The sequence below is a fragment of the Desmodus rotundus genome, chromosome 12 (assembly GCF_022682495.2).
Source record: "Desmodus rotundus isolate HL8 chromosome 12, HLdesRot8A.1, whole genome shotgun sequence".
Lineage (NCBI taxonomy): Eukaryota > Metazoa > Chordata > Mammalia > Chiroptera > Phyllostomidae > Desmodus > Desmodus rotundus.
The window spans coordinates 74,004,764-74,022,724 of NC_071398.1; the positions used below are offsets into that span (position 1 = coordinate 74,004,764).

General features: G+C 39.4%; 1 protein-coding gene across 1 annotated transcript; it reads right to left on the reverse strand.

Moving 5' to 3' along the window:
• Positions 1–4,990: 4,990 nt before the first annotated feature.
• On the reverse strand, positions 4,991–6,115 carry LOC112315864 (glyceraldehyde-3-phosphate dehydrogenase-like). The gene is given in 3 exon segments (XM_024572562.3): positions 4,991–5,147; positions 5,149–5,362; positions 5,365–6,115. Coding segments are annotated over 3 exon segments (996 nt in total). The 5' UTR covers positions 6,050–6,115; the 3' UTR covers positions 4,991–5,050.
• Positions 6,116–17,961: the final 11,846 nt, after the last annotated feature.

Here is a 17,961-nt window from a genome sequence, read left to right on the forward strand (position 1 = left end):
GATAAACAAAATCGACAAGCCTTTAAGTAGGCTCATCAAGAAAAAAAGAGAGAGGATCCAAATAAACAGAATTAGAAATGAAAGTGGAGAGATTACAACTGATACCACAGAAATACAAAGGATCGTAAGAAATTACTATGAAGACCTGTATGCTAAGAAATTTGAAAACCTAGATGAAATGGACACATTTCTAGAAAAATATAATCTTCCAAAACTGAATGAAGAAGAAGCAGAAAACCTGAACAGACCAATATCAGCAAAGGAAATTGAAGAAGTCATCAAGAAACTCCCATCACACAAAAGCCCTGGACCAGATGGTTTCACAGGAGATTTCTACAAAGCATTTAAGGAAGAACTAACCCCTATCCTTCACAGACTATTCGAAAAAATCCAAACTAATGGAAGACTCCCAAACTCTTTTTATGAAGCCAACATCATCCTAATCCCAAAACCAGATAAAGACACAACGAAGAAAGAAAACTTCAGGCCAATATCGCTGATGAACATAGACGCTAAAATTCTCAACAAAATATTAGCAAACCGCATCCAGCAATATATTAAAAAGATCATCCACCATGACCAAGTGGGATTCATCCCAGCGATGCAAGGATGGTACAATATTCGCAAATCAATAAACATAATACATCACATCAACAACAGCAAAGACAAAAATCACATGATCATATCAATAGATGCGGAAAAAGCGTTCGATAAGATACAGCACCCATTTATGATAAAAACACTCAGCAAAGTGGGAATAAAGGGAGCAGTCCTCAACATAATTAAGGCCATATATGAGAGACCTACAGCCAACATCACACTCAATGGACAAAAACTTAGAGCTTTCCCACTAAGATCAGGAACTAGACAAGGATGCCCTCTCTCACCACTCCTATTCAACATAGTATTGGAAGTCCTAGCCACAGCAATCAGACAAGAAAAAGCAATAAAAGGCATCCAAATTGGAAAGGAGGAAATGAAACTGTCACTGTTTGCAGACGACATGATAGTGTACATGGAAAACCCTATAGACTCCACTCAAAAACTACTCGACCTAATAAATGAATTTGGCAAAACAGCTGGATACAGAGTCAATACCCAGAAATCAAAGGCATTCCTGTACACCAGCAACGAAACTGCAGAAACAGAAATCAGGAAAAAAATCCCATTCGATATAGCAACAAGAAAAATAAAGTACCTAGGAATAAACCTAACCAAGGAGGTAAAAGACCTGTACTCAGAAAACTACACAACACTGAAGAAAGAAATTAAGGAAGATACAAACAAATGGAAGCATGTACCATGTTCATGGATTGGAAGAATCAACATTATCAAAATGGCCATACTACCCAAAGCAATTTATAGATTCAATGCAATCCCTATTAGAGTACCCATGACATATTTCACAGATATAGAACAAACATTGCAGAAATTCATATGGAACCATAAACGACCTCGAATAGCTGCAGCAATTTTGAGAAAGAAAAACAAAGCAGGAGGGATCACAATACCTGATATCAAACTGTATTACAAGGCCACTGTAATCAAAACAGCCTGGTACTGGCATAAAAACAGGCACATAGACCAATGGAACAGAATAGAGAGCCCAGAAATAAACTCAAGTCTATACGATCAATTAATATTTGACAAAGGAGGCAGGAGCATAAAATGGAGCAAAAACAGCCTCTTCAACAGATGGTGTTGGGAGATCTGGACAGCTACGTGCAAAAAAATGAAACTCGATCACCAACTTACGCCATACACGAAAATAAACTCAAGATGGATAAAAGACTTAAATATAAGCCGTAACACCATAAAAGTCCTTGAGGAAAACATTGGCAGGAAAATCTCAGACATTCCACGCAGCAACATCCTCACAGACACATCCCCTAAAGCAAGGGACATAAAGGAAAGAATAAACAAATGGGACCTCATCAGAATAAAAAGCTTCTGCATGGCTAAAGAAAACAGCACCAAATTACAAAGAGTACCAACAGTATGGGAAAACATATTTGCCAACGATACCTCAGACAAGGGCCTGATCTCCAAAATATATAAAGAACTCACACGACTCCACTCCAGGAAGACAAACAACCCAATTAAAAAATGGGCAAAGGACTTGAACAGACACTTCTCCAAGGAAGACATACAGAGGGCCCAGAGACATATGAAAAGATGCTCAGCATCACTAGCCATCAGAGAGATGCAAATTAAAACCACAATGAGGTATCATCTCACACCAGTCAGAATGGCCAACATAAACAAATCCACAAACAAATGTTGGAGAGGATGTGGAGAAAAGGGAACCCTTGTGCACTGTTGGTGGGAATGCAGACTGGTGAGGCCACTGTGGAAAACAATATGGAATTTCCTCAGAAAACTAAAAATGGAACTGCCCTTTGACCCAGTAATTCCGCTGCTGGGATTATACCCTAAGAACACTGAAACACCAATCCAAAAGAATCTGTGCACCCCAATGTTCATAGCAGCACAATTTACAATAGCCAAGTACTGGAAGCAACCGAAGTGCCCATCAGCAAACGAGTGGATCCAAAAACTATGGTATATTTACACAATGGAATTCTACGCAGCAGAGAGAAAGAAGGAGCTTATACCCTTTGCAACAGCATGGATGAAACTGGAGAGCATTATGCTAAGTGAAATAAGCCAGGAAGTGAGGGACAAGTACCATATGATCTCACCTTTAACTGGAACATAAGCAATAGAAGAAAAAAGCAAACAAAATATAACCAGAGACATTGAAGTTAAGAACAATCTAACAATAGCCAGGGCGGGGGTGGGGGGTGGGGGCGGGGATAGTGGGAAGAGGGTATTACAGGAACTACTATAAAGGACACATGGACAAAACCAAGGGGGAGGGTGGAGAGGGGGGAGGGAGGTGGGTTCACCTGGGGTGGGGTAGAGGGATGGGGAGAAAAGGCATACAACTGTAATTGCATAACAATAAAAAAAAAATAAAAGAAAAAATTATAATTATAAAACTAAAACCATACAGTGCTAGAAGAAAAAACATGAAAATATTTTTATCCCAAGTATGTCATAGAATGTATAATCTAATAAGAAAAGAATGTTAGATTTAACTATGTAAAATTTTAAAATTCTGTATAGTAAAAGATACCATAAATAAAATTAAAAGATAACTATCCAATCAGGAGGAACTATCTAAAATAAAAAAAACTTCTACAAATAGAGAAAAACAAAATCAATAAAAATATGACAAGGCAACCCACAGGAGAAAAATATAGATATACAATAAAGGTATAAAATAGTATACTATACTGACAATTCTTTGGAAACTGCAAAGTATTATAGAGTTGATCCTTGAACAACAGTGGTTTGAATTGCGCAGGTTGGCTTACATGCAAATTTTTCAATAAATACACAGTCGGCCTTCTATATCCCTGGGTTTTGCATCTGTACATTGAACCAACTGGATGAAAAACAGCATTTTCCATCTGTAGTTGGGAAGAGTTTATGTGGAGGGCCAACTTAAGACATAGGTGGATTTTTTACTATAAGGCATGGGTCAGCACCCTTAACTCCAGTGGTATTTAAAGGTCAACTGTACAAATGATGGATGTTAACACATTGAGTTACTTATGCCACCACAACTATTCTTTGCTCGTTTAATATGGATAAAACTGTAACTCATTCCTCTATCTCTCTTACAGTTTCTTTCACTGGCTCTTCTGCCTGCCTCTTATTACATTCTTAACCTTGTCTTTCTCTCATTCCATACTTTTTCCACAAACAATTACCCCTTTCCATGGTTTCTACTATGCCTGATGGAATTGTACTTGTCCTTCAATAATAATAGCTACCACTTTCAGTACTTACTATATGTCTTCTAAGTGCTTTACCTTTATTAACTCATATTAATGAGGAAACGAGTACAGGGCACTTAAGTAACATGCTCAAGTGACACAGCTAATAGAGTGATTGCAGAGTCTGTGTTCTTAATTACAGTTCTATGTATAGAAAATACCACTTTCTCTGAAAAGCTTTCTCTATTTTCTAAAAGAAAAAATAATTTAATTCTTATCTTACATCATCAGAATACTCTGATTTACCTGAATACTCTGATCCACCCAAGTTGGAGGCCTAGGTAGACATACTTTGCCACCTTGCATAACCAAAAGACGGACAATGACAAATTTAAAAACAAAAAACAACCAGAACTGACAAAAAATCTAAATGTATGGAAGTCCAACAACCAAGGAATTAAAGAAGAAACATTCATCCAGAATAGTAGGAGGGGCAGAGATGGGCAGCTGGGGCAGAGAGGACATGTGCCAAGGTACGCATGGGCTTAAATAGTCCATGAGGAGCACTTCTAGCACTCGTTAATTAGCTCTGGTAGAAGTGCCCACTTGGGCACCTCAGTGGAATTATATCAAAGTAAAGTATTCAAAAAGTGTAAAACACGGTTTTCACACATGTAATAGAACAAAGCCACGTCAACAATTTATTAATTCATTGGTGGTGGAAACAGGTAGATGATAAAGCTGGTTCCAAAACTATTGAAGGAACTGTGAATAAATAAATATATTATTTTTAAAAAGTAATGCTAGATTAAGATTTCTAGGTTACATAACAAACTGGTAAATGAGTTTCAGGACAAACAAACCACAACCTTTGGGGTTATCTTTTCTACTGGACAGAAATTTGCAAATTAACATGTAACTTCACAGAGTTTGGCCTCCACAGATGGTAAATAGTAAAATCAGACAGGCACAGTCTTCCTAATTAAGTTAATTAGACACTGAAAAGACTGGCTGCACTTTTTTTCACTTAATTCCAGGTTTTGTTTTTTGTTTTTTGGGTTTTTTTTGGGGGGGGGTGCAGTGAACTTTATTGATGGTGTATGACAAGGCAGGGCTCCCTAAGCCCCTCCCCTCGTCAGGGGGTCTAGGATGGAAACTGGAGGTTAGGATATTCTCAGTGTGTTGGGGGATCGGTTTGGGGTAAGGACTCCCCAGGAGCTGAGGGTCTCTCTTCCTGTCGCTGGGGCTGGTGGTCTATGGGGCTCTTACTCCTTGGAGGCCATGTGGACCACAAGGTCCACCACCTTGTTGCTGTAGCCGAATTCATTGTCATACCAGGAAATGAGCTTGACAAAGTGGTCAGAGGGCAATGCCAGTTCTAGCATCAAAGGTGGAGGAGTGGGTGTCACTGTTAAAGTCACAGGAGACGACCTGGTCCTCAGTATAGCCCAGGATGCCCTTGAGGGGGCCCTCTGATGCCTGCTTCACTACCTTCTTGATGTCATCGTATTTGGCAGTTTTCTCCAGGCGGCAGGTCAGATCCACAACTGACACGTTGGGGGTGGGGACACGAAAGGCATGCCAGTGAGCTTCCCATTTAGCTCAGGGATGACCTTGCCCACAGCCTTGGCAGCATCAGTGGAAGCAGGGATGATGTTCTGGGCAGCCCCTCGGCCATCACTCCACAGCTTGCCAGAGGGCCCACCCATGATCTTCTGGGTGGCAGTGATGGCGTGGACTGTGGTCATGAGTCCCTCCACGATGCCAAAGTTGTCATGGATGACCTTGGCCAGGGGGGCCAAGCAGTTGGTGGTGCAGGAGGCATTGCTGACAATCTTCATGGAGTTGTCATACTTGTCATGGTTCACACCCATCACAAACATGGGGGCATCCGCAGAAGGGGCAGAGATGATGACCCTCTTGGCTCCACCCTTCAAGTGAGCCCCAGCCTTCTCCATGGTGGTGAAGACACCAATGGACTCCATGACATATTCAGCACCATCATCACCCCATTTGATGTTGGTGGGATCTCGCTCCTGGAAGATGGAGATGGATTTCCCATTGATGACAAGCTTCCCGTTCTCAGCCTTGACTGTGCCTTTGAACTTGCCGTGAGTAGAATCATACTGGAACATGTAGACCATGTAGTTGAGGTCAATGAAAGGGTCATTGATGGCAACAACGTCCACTTTGCCAGAGTAAAAGGCAGCCCTGGTGACCAGGCGCCCAATACGGCCCAATCCGTTCACTCCGATCTTCACCATCGTGTCTCAGGATTGAGGCTGGCACTGCGCAGGAAGACGCAGCTGTCTGTTGAACTGGAGGGGCAGAGAGCCTAATTCCAGGTTTTGATTTCTTTCTTTTTCTCTAGTTGCATGTGTTCAACTGAAAAATGGAAACTGTAATCCCAGAGTATTCTCCATGCACCTCTCTCCTATTTGATGGTTTGTCTTGAGAATTCTTGCTGCTTTGGCCTCCCAGTAATCCAGTTCCCTCTTTAACTCAGGGAGATATCTGGACTCCCTGACATTTGGTTCCACCTCCTTTCACCCTGGCAACTATTTTCAGATAGGATGTATTTGTTTCCCATTAATCAATCATTGCTATACTTAGTTGCCCAGTGTCCAAGGTCTTGAAAACCATTGTTTCATATATTTAGTCTAATTTTTCAGTTGTCACAGGCAGGAGGGTAAATCCATTTACTATTACTTTTTTGGCTTGCTATTTTTTTTCTTGCCTCATTGCTCTGGTTAGAACATTCAGTACAATGGTGAACATCATCGCCTTCTTCATGATTGTACAGGGAAACCATTCAATCTTTCAATATAAAACATGATGTTCAATGTAGGCTTTTCATAAATGGCGATTCCTAATTTGTTGAGAGTTTATCAGAAATGGATGCTATATTTTGTCAATGTTTTTGCATGCAAGTGTTGAGATCTCGCCTTTTCTTTCATAGTCTGTTAGTGTGGAGAAATAAACAATTGGCTTCCTAGAACAAGAAAATACTCTGTCCTCTTCAGTTTTCTGTAAGACTTTTGTGAGGAACTGGTGTTTTTGTTTGTTTGTTTTGTTTGTTTGTTCCTTCTTTAAAAGTGTGGTAGAATTAAGCCCTGGCTGGTTTGGGTCAGTGGACTGAGTGCCAGCCTGCGAACCAAGGGGGTCTCTGGTTCAGTTCCCAGTCAGGGCACATGCCTGGAGTATGGGCCAGGTCCCCAGTGGAGGGGCATGTGAGAGACAACCACACATTGATGTTTCTCTCCCTCCCTCTCTCCCTCCTTTCCCCTCTCTCTAAAAATAAATAAATAAAATCTTAAAAAATATATGTTAGAATTCACTAGTAAAGTCATCTGAACCTAGTGTTTTCTTTGTGGAATTACAACTACATATCTAAATTCTTTAATAGTTATACAGCTAATAAGTTACCTATTTTTTCCACTTCAAAAAAATTGAGATATAACTGACATACAACATTATATTAGTTTCAGGTATACAACATAATGATTCAATATGTGTATATATTGCAAAACCATCACTACCATAAATATAGTTAACATGCATCCTATTTCTTCTTGAGTGAGTTTTAGTAGGTTTTTCTTTCAAGGTATTTGTCCATTTCATCTAAATTGTTGAATGTATTGTTCATAATATTCTGTCTTTTTAATATGTGTAATATCTGTAATTATGTCACATTTTTCACCTCTGATATTGGTAATTTTTGTCATCTCTCTTTTTTCCTGACCAGTCTAGCTAGAGGTTTATTCATTTCTTTGAGTTTTACTCTCATATCTATTGTTTCCTATCCTCTGCTTACTTTGAGTTTCATTTACTCTTTATTTTTTAACTTAAGGTGGAATCTCACTTATCTGAGATCTTCCTTTTCAAATGTAGGTATTTACATTATAAAATTTTATCTAAGTTCTGCTTTAGCTGTATCCTTTAAAATCTGATACTCTATGTTTTCACTTTCCAATCAGTTCAAAGGAAGCCCTAATTTCTTTTTGATGCCAGGCAGCACCAGGGTAGACCAATATAGGGCTTAACCCCATATAGGGGTCCAGGTTCTTGTCACTGCACAAGAAAGGATTAGAGAACAAGATGGATAGATTTAGCAAAACACAGAAAATTTATTAGAGCGAAAGTACCCGCTCAAGAAGTGAGAGCAGGCAACATCTAAGAATGAGAATGAACGCCCCCATGGGGTCTAAGTGGAAGGTTTTTTATTAAATGTAGGCAAGGAGGGAAGGAGACACGGTGGTCCTCTTCTTCATATGCTGGTGGGTGACTGCTGATAGGGCTCATCCTGATCCTTCCTCTCCAAATAGTGATTTCTGAGGGGGGAGAATGGGAGAAAAGGTACAGGAAATAAGAAACATAAATGGTAGGTAGAAAATAGACAGGGGGAGGGCAAAAATAGTATAGGAAATGTAGAAGCGAAAAATTTATATGTATGACCCATGGACGGGAACTATAGTGGGGGAGTATGGGAGGGAGGGAGTATGCAGGATGGAGTGGAGTGAAGGGAGGGGAATGGGACAACTGTAATAGCATAATCAATAAAATATATTTTTAAAAAAGAAAATAGAGAGGGGGAGGGTTAAGAACTGTATGGGAAATGGAGAAGCCAAAGAATTTATAGGTACAACCCATGGACATGATCTAAGGTGGGGAATGCTGGTGGGAGGAGGGGTGCAGGGCAGAGGGGAATAAAGGGAAGAAAAAAAATGGGACAACTGTAATAGCATAATCAATAAAATATATATTTTAAAAAATAGTGATTTTTCTTTTGGTCTTCCCAGAACTGTCATGGCAATTCAGGGATGGAGTGGTCCTGAAACCTCAATGCAGATTTATTATAAAAATTTTATAATGGCCTTGTTGATCACTTTTAGGTCAATATGGCTGCCAAATCTGGTTGAGGCTGGTTTTTGTTTGTCTCAACTACAGGAAATTGGGAAGGGGGAGAGGGAGAACAAGTCAGTAAAAGTCACATCTGTCATGTTCCACCCAGGATGGAAAAGGGAGGGGATAGAGCCTGAGGCCTTTATACCCCTATCCTAACTTTCATGCCTCCTGTTGGCTTCTTTATTGTTTCATGAGTGGGCTATGTAGAGGTATATTACTTAGTTCCCAAATATTTGGAGGTTTTCCAGAGACTGTTCTGTTACAATTTTTAATTTAATTTAATTTAATTGTTAAAGAATATACTTGGTATGATTTTAATACTTTTAAATGTATTGATATTTGCTGCCCAGAATATCACTTTTTTTTAAAGAATTTTATTTATTTACTTTTAGAAAGAGGGTCAGGCAGGGAAAAAGATACGAGAGAAACAAATTGATCAGTTAGCTCTTGCACGCACCCGGAATGGGGAACAAACCCACAACCCAGGCATGTGCCCTGACCAGAAATCAAACCTGCAACCTTTCGAACTGCAACACCGAACCAATTGAGCCACAACCTGTCAGGGTCCCTTGTCTTGATAAAGGTCCCTTGTACACTTGAAAACATGTTTTCTGCTGCTGCAGAAATATATTTCACAATATAAAAGTCAATTACATTAAACTGGTTGATAAGGTAATTTCAATCTTTCTCCCCTTTTCTTTTTTTATTGAGATATAATAGATGTAGAACATATTAGTTTCAGGTGTATTAATTATCTACATATTTTAACAGTTATTGAGAGGTGTTGAAACCTTTGACTATAATTTTGAAAGCTGTGTTTTTCCTTACAATTTTGTCAGGTTTTGCCTCATGTACTTTAAAGCTTTGTTGTTATGAACACATAGGTTTGTAATGGCCTCTGGTTGAATTGACCCTCTGATAGTTATTTGTTGGGGACTGCTCAGTGTGGGTTCGGAGATTGTAGCCCCACAAGAGCAAGCTCTGAAAGGGGTTAGTAAGTCTCCCTGGAAAACCAGGTCATAATGCAGGTGGCAGGCATGACTGGATTCTAACACCGAGGGTCCCGTGGGAATCAGGCCTGAAATGTACATTTTCGTCCTCTGAAGCCGGCTCTGCTCAGCGATAAACCCTGTTACTATAACCCAGATGCTTCAGTGAAACTCCCTACTTCATGAAATACGCCTTTACAGCCATCTGGCGCCTGCATGTCTCACAGACCCCAGCCTGCAAAGATTTCTGTGTTTCTTCCGTTGTTATCTATAGATAGTGTCAGTTTTCTACGACTATAGCCTGTTGCGCATAGATAAGCTATGCAGGTGTGCTGTATCCCTCTGCACTTCCCAACCCTAATAAAAGCCATGTAGGAAAAGGGCTGGGGGCATTCTCCACTAGAGGGAATCGCCACTTGCTTTTCCGCTGGAGCAACAAGATTAGGGGCTGGGAAGACTCTTTATTTCCATCTACGGTGGCCCCCAGGGGACCTCGCTGGCCGAAGCCCCCCTCAGTTATTATCTTTTCTGTTAGTATGCCTTGTTCTGAAATCTACTTTGACCGCTGTTTGTGTAGCCTCTCCATCTTTCTTTACATTAGAGGTAAGAGGACATCTTTTTTCATTTAACCTATTTGTGACTTTTATTAAAGTAGTTTTCTTATAAGCAGCAGACAGTTGGGTCTTGGTTTTTCATCCACCTTAATGTTAATTGGGATATTTGGACAATTGTCATGGCATGTAATTATCGATATAATTGGTTTTAAATGTACCACCTTGCTATTTGTCTTCAGTCTGTCCCAGCTCTTCTTTGTTCTCCTTCTCCTGTCTTCTTTTAGGTTGAGAATTTTTAGGATTTCATTATAACTTCCATTAGCTCATCATTAAAAAATTTTTGCAACTCCTTAAGGATTTATCGTATATAACAATCTTTAAATTATTACATTCTACATTTAAGAAATATACCACTTTACATTCAGGGTAAGACTCGTACACCAGTAAGATTTCCTGGGCTTTGTCTTATTGTTGTCACACATTTTCCACTTTATATTTTATTTATTTTATTACCACTTCCTGGTCTTTGTTCTATTGTCATAGCTTTTTACTTCTATTTGTATTATAAATCCCATTATTAATTGTATTACTTTTTCCTTTAAGCAATAACTATCTGTTAAAGAAAACTTTTATTCTTCATTCCTTTGTGGAGATCCCGATTTCCATCTAGTATCTTTTTCCTTGTAGTATAAATCTGCTGGCAATAAATTTTTTAAATTTTTGTTATGTCTGAAATAGTCCTTATTTCACCATGGTTTTTGAAAGGTATATTTTGCTGGGTATAGAATTCAAGATTTACTTTTCTTTTAGTGCTTTACAGATATTACTCTGTCTTCATGCTTGCATTGTATCTGTTGAGAAATATGTCTTTCTTTGTTGTTCTCTATATAATGTGTCTTTTCCCTTGTCTGCCTTTAATATTTTCTCTTAATCCCTTGTTTGAGAAAATTGAGTACAAAGTATGTACTTTGGTGTAGTTACCTTCATGTTTCTTGTGTTTGCCAACTACTGAAATTCTTGAATTATAGTTGTCATCAAATTTGTAAACTTTCAGCCACTGTTTCTTTAAATACTTTTTCTGTTTTCTGCTCTCCTTTGAGGACTCCAATTACAAATATGTTGGATCACCTGAAGTTGTCCAACAGTTATACAATTTACTGAAGAGTTGTTCATGTTTACCAGTATTTGTGTTTCATTTTGTATAGTCTCTATGCCATGTCCTCAAATTTAATAATCCTTCATTCTGCAATGTCAAATCTGCTGTTAATCCTGTTTAGTTTCCTTTTCGTCTTGGACACTAGAGTTTGCATCACTAGAAGTTCAATTCTTTTTAACCTTTCAATGTTCAAACTTTCTCTACTTCCTTGAACATAGAGAATACGAGGTCAGAGCCCTGGCTGGTGTGGCTCAGTGGATTGAGTGCTGGTCTGCGAACCAGAGAATACGAGGTCTGTCCAGAAAAGTCCAGCCATTGTTAATATAATGAGAATAATTTGAGTGACATCAATATAACCTGGCAGCAAAGGAGAGTGGACTGGAATGTGCAAGCATGAACAAGATGACTTCACTGTACTAGGCAGTGGGGAGGGGTAGATGCCATTGAGTGAGCTTGTGGACTGTGTGGCTGTCACATTCAAAATGATTGAGTGAGTAAAGCAATGTATCTGCATCAGATTTTGCGTGAAGCTTGAACATTCCTCCACAGAAACTGGATGATTCAGAGGACTGCAACTATGGGCAACTTGTGATTGGCAGATGTGGGGGGGCTCTGCCCACAGGGCGCCCCCAGCTGCCACAGATGAGAATAAGTCTACCAAGACATGATCTGCTTGGGGAGGAAAGGTGGTCGATCTCTCAAAGGAGAAGGGCCAGGAGCCTTTTCCTCAATGGGCTTTGATTGGGTTCAATTTGCACAGGAATATAGGTAAAGCTCATCAATCATTGTCAGGCAGTAAGGATTAAACAATAGATAACATACAAAGAACTAGGAGGGCTTATTCTGAGTCAGGGTCAGTTAGCTAAAGGGCTATAAAACCTGGGAAACAAACTCATTTCATGCTTGGACCCTCTCCAGAAAATTGAGGACATTCTTAGCAAAGCAGGTTTCACAGGATTTTATGCATTCTTTCTTAGGCCTCATCGCCCAGGGGAACCCACCCTTTCCAGCACAGGGCTGCACCTCTGTCATTGTTTCAGGCTTAAATCAGGCAGGGGAAGTAAGGCAGCCAAGAGATTAGGAGACTTCTCGAAGACAGAATGAGGACTCAGGCTACGTTAAAGCCGAGGGTTGAGGGCCCATCACCCCCTTTTTCTATAGCTCCCCAAGTCCTTCCCTGAGGGCCCCATTCATGACCATGACTGTCTTAGGTCATCCCTCCCTTGAGGAATCTTACCCTCATTTAGCTAACAGGTCATCTGCTTGGGGCCAAGCAGGGTGAAGTAAAGGGGGCAGAGGTGGTGCCCCTGCCAGGGAGATAAGCTTTGTCCCCTTAGTGGCTTAGGGTCCCAAGTTCTTTTTACTCAGCCTTAGCCATGGAGGGTACAGCTTCTGAAACCAGGCAGGGCAATTCCCTAGAGGCAGCCTCATCACAACAACCAACACACCTGCTCATGCATTATGGCTCGTGCAGAGTTTTTTTTGGCAAAACGTCAAATCACTCAGGTGACTCAGCTCCCCCTACAGCCCAGATTTGGCATGTTGTGACTTCTGGCTTTTCCCAAAACTAAAATCACCTTTAAAAGGGGAGAGATTTCAGGCCATCAATGAGATTTGGGAAAATGCGATGGAGTGGCTCATGGCGATTGGGAGAACTGTGTGAGGTCCCAAGGTGCCTGCTTTGAAGGGGACTGAGGAGTCATTGTCCTATGTACAATGTCTCTTGTGTCTTGTATCTTCTTCAATAAATGTCTCTATTTTTCATAGTACATGGCTGGATACCTTCTGGACAGAACTCACATAGCTTTAACTGTTTTAATGTCTTTGTAAACTAAATTCTATCATTTGTGTTATTTCCAGGTGTGTTTTATTGATTTTCTCACTGCAGATTGCATTTTCCAGCTTCTCTGCATGCCTGATAATTTCCAGTTGGATGTAAGACATTGAGAATTTCACCTTGTTGAGTGCCAGATATTTTTGTAATTATAATATTCTTCAGCTTTGTCCTGGGATCAGGTTAAGTTACTTGGAACTAGTTTGTTTTTTCAAAGCTCAGTTAACTTTTGCTAGGTGAAACCAAAACTATCTTAATTTAGGGCTAATTATGTCCTACTACTAATTCAATGTCCATTTAAGTACTCCTGATGCTCTGTGAAGCATGAGGCCTTTCCTCTGTAGTTAGTGGGAATACAAAGTATTCCAGCCCTGTGTGAGATGTGCAGTGTTCACTCTTTTCCTTTTTGACATTCATTTCCCCTGCCTTGGGTTGTTGTTACCTTACAGGTATATGCTAATACTCAGCAGATTTAAGCAAAGTCTTCCTATCTTCAGCTCTCTCTTTGGTACCCTGCCCTATAATCTACCTTGGCCTATCCAGATTGACTCCATTTCCTCAACTCAGAGACTCCTTGGCTTTACCTGTGTACCTGCCTACTGCACTGGGGCCTGAAAATTTTTTTTTCTCCTAACAATAACTAGGGTCAAATATATAGCTCACCTCATTTGGTTCCTCTCTGCCACAGATCACTATCCTACAATGTCCAATGTCTGAAAATCACTGTTTCATATTTTTTTTGTCCAAATATTTAGTTGTGTCTGGTGACAGGGCAAATGTGGTTCCTCTTATTCCATCACGATCAGAAACCCAGTGTTCTATTTTTTTACAGCTGTGATTATAAATCTGCTGGAGGAAGAGGACAAACTAACTGCTCTGTAAATCCGATGGAAGCTACTCACTACATTCCCCTAAAAAATGAGTGTTTCCTCTAAATTTCCAATATAATTTTAGGTAGGTTCACTGGCTCCTGTATCTAGTGGCGGGGGGGGGGCAATAGTTTCTGGATAAGATGTTTAACTCTTCATTTAGAGCAGTATGTGTTTTCCTTTTGAATTCTGAGTTGTCTTTTTATTTTTTCTTTTTTTATTATTGTTCAAGTACAGTTCTCTCCATTCCCCCCCCATCACTTTCCCCCACCCCATCTATCCCCACCTCCCACCCTCAATCTTACTCCCCTTTGGCTTTCTCCATGGATCCTTTATACATGTTCCTTGATGAGGGAAAATCTTCACGTTTCTTCCATTATTTCCCTACTCCCTCCCCTCTGGTTACTGTCAGTTTGTTCTTTATTTCCATGCCTCTGGTTCTATTTTGCTTGTTTGTTTTGTTGACTAGGTTCCATTTATAGGTGAGATCATTGGTATGTCTTTCACTGCCTGGCTTATTTCACTTAGCATAATGCTCTCCAGTTCCATTCATGTTGTCATGAAGGGTAGCAGCTCCTTCTTTCTTTCTGCTGTGTAGTATTCCATTGTGTAAATGTATCCGTTTTCTGATCCACTCATTTATTAATGGGCACTTATGTTGCTTCCAGCACTTGGCTATTGTAAATTGTGCTGCTATGAACATTGGGGTGCATAGGTTCTTTTGAATTGGTGTTTCAGGATTCTAATTGTATAAGCCCTGCAGTGGAATTGCCAGGCCAAAAGGCAGTTCCATTTTTAATTTTCTGAGGAAATTCCATAATGTTTTCCACAGTGGCTGTACCACTCTGCATCTCCACCAACTGCACTAGGGTTCCCTTTTCTCCACAACCTCTCCAGCACTTTTTGTTGATCTGTTTACGATGGCATTCTCACGGGTGCGAAGTGGTATCTCATTGTGGTTTTAATTTGCATCTCTCTGATGGCAAGTGACGCTGAGCATCTTTTCATACGTCTATGGGCCCTCTGTATGTCTTCCTTAGAGAAGTATCTGTTCAGGTCCTTTGCCCATTTTTTAATTGGATTGTTTGTCTTCCTGGAGTGGAGTTTGTTAATTCTTTCTTCTGTTATTAATATTTAATCATTTTTCACTGATTTTATCCTTGTTAGTGTTTTTCAGCTTTTATGTTTATTGTTTAAAAAAAAATTAACTTCTATGATTATACAGAGGCCGGCAGAAGTAAGGCCTGCTTGAGTGTGGTTGGTAAGGTAATAATATGGGTGTAATAATTTGTAGTTTTAATTTGAACATTTCACCTAAAATGTCATATGGTATGCTTGAGTGTGATATTGTTATGTTGCAGAATTACATGCTTATGATTTTGTAATAAAGGATTTTGTAATAAAATAGGAGCGTTATTTGTGCTGGACCCTGTAGATTAAAAACAGGAAGCATGGCTATGTAGTTCTGTGTAGTTGATCTATACTTAAAATGGGACAATAATTGCTTTTAAGCAATAAACTCTGACAATGCCCACCTTTTTTTTTTTGGTCTCTAATCAGTTGGTTCTGCACTGGCTCTCCAGGGTCCCTTTCCTACATCCCCAATATTGAATACTCTACGAACTCCATAGAGCTACCACTTTTAATTGTTGCAACATTGTGGAGCTGGGGGAACAATGTTTTTTAACTCATGTCACACACAATCTAGGCCAGTGCTGTCCAATGTGAGCTATATATGTAATTCAAAATTTCCTCGTAGTCAAAAAGGTAAAATTAATTCTAATATATTTTTTACATTTTGAAAAATTGAGGTGTAATTGACATAACATTATACTAGTTTCAGGTCTACAACATAATGTTTCAATACATTGATATATTATAAATTGATCATAATAAATCTAGCTATCATCCGTCACCATACATAGTATGTTTTGTTTTCTTGTGATATTTTATTTAACCCGTTGCATCAAAAATAACATTTCAACATGTAATAAATATATAAACTTACTAATGAGATATTTCACTTCCTTTTATGGTACTTAGTCTTCAAAATCTGGTGTGTATTTTACACTGATAGTACATTCAATTGGGATACTTAATTTTCATCAGAAATACTTGATCTATATTTATATTGCATTGAATATATAGCTGAAAAAATGATTCCCATAGCAAAGTCGTTCCAAATATATGTAAAAGTTTTCTAAATTAAAAAGTCGGTTTGCAACAGCTGCATTTCAAGTGTTCAATAGCCACATATGTTTAGTGGCTACTGTATTGGACAGCACAGATGTAGGCCCTTTATGAAGAGCTACATATTCTATAATTTTCGTGGTATCCATGTTTTTTCTCTCTACACACACTCAAAAACACTGGCTAAATCTTTGTAAACAGACTTCACAACAAGAAGGGGTATGTCAGAATTTCAACTCAGGAAAAGACAACGTACTGCCTCTATATTGCCCTCTGAAAACAATCATATTGCCTTTAAAAAATAAGAGATGATTCTGGGAAGATGGCAGAGTAGGAAGCACCAGGAAGACAACCACCACTCTGGCAAAGTCCCTCTAATGTAACTATGACATCTAGTGAAGGCTTGCAACTTTCAGAAGAAAGATTGGAAGGTAATTTGTGGTTCATTTAGGTCAATTTCAGCTCTTAATAAGTACTACCCCCATCACCACCCCCATGGCAGGCAGCTGTGCCCATGTTCCTGGAGAAGCTTGCACACGCCTAGGGTGGGCAAGAAGGACCCTGACATCCAAATATTGGAGAGTTGTGCTCTGATCACTGTTGATGCTCCTGATCTTACAGGTACAAGGAAGATGGCAGCCATTGTTGTTGCACCTCCACCCATTGTTGCAAGGCTATGTCCCTTCAGCTGAATCAACTTCAAAGGGATTTAAAGGGCCAGTACACTTGTCTCTCTCCTTTTCATTTTTTCTCTACTTTTCCCTTCTTAGGAGCCAGACATTAAAAGATTAGAATATTCAAAACAAACTGCATAGATGGGGAGAATTAAAAAATGACCACACATTCCCAGGGAAAGGCACAGGTGCAAAAAGACCTGAGAAGGCCTTAAGTTTACACCTCAGGCTGGTCAGCAACAGCCCATAACAGTAACAATGACAAACAGCAAACTCTGAGGAAGGCAGAGAATCTTATTTCCAGAGATATAACAATATTAGATTCAAATGTCCATTTTTCAACAAAAAAAGTCACAAGGTACACAACACAAAAAATCAGGAAAGTATAGCCCTTTCAAAGGAAAAATTTAAATCAACGGAAGTTATTCTTGAAAAAGACCTGATTGCAGATCTACTAGACAAAGACTAGGATAATCATCTTAATGATGCTCAAATAACTAAATATGTGGGGAAAGTCAAGAAAATCATGTATGAACAAAATGGAAATATCAAAAAGAGATAAGACATCTAAAAAGAAAACAAACAAACAAAAATCTCTGGAGCATATAAAGGAAAAAAAATTCACTAGAAGGATTCAAAATCAGGTTTGAGCAGGCAGAAGAAAGAATCAGTGAACTTGAAGAAGATAGAACAGAAAGTATAGTGGCTAAGGAACAAAAAGAAAAAAATGTGAACAAAATAAAGCAGAGGCTAAGGGTCCTGTAGGACACCATTGAGTGGAGCAACATATATACACTGTGGAAATCCAAGAACACAGAAAGGGGCAGAGAGAATAACTGAAGAAACTGGCTTGAAACTTATTAAATTTTATGAAAAACATGAAAATAAACATCCAGTTGCTGGAGAAAGCTTGGATCCCAAAAATCAAAGTCTGCATGCTGAGAATCCAGCTTCTGGATTCCTCTTTTGTCACTGGGTCTTTTTGGCGCGGGGACCATGGTAGCA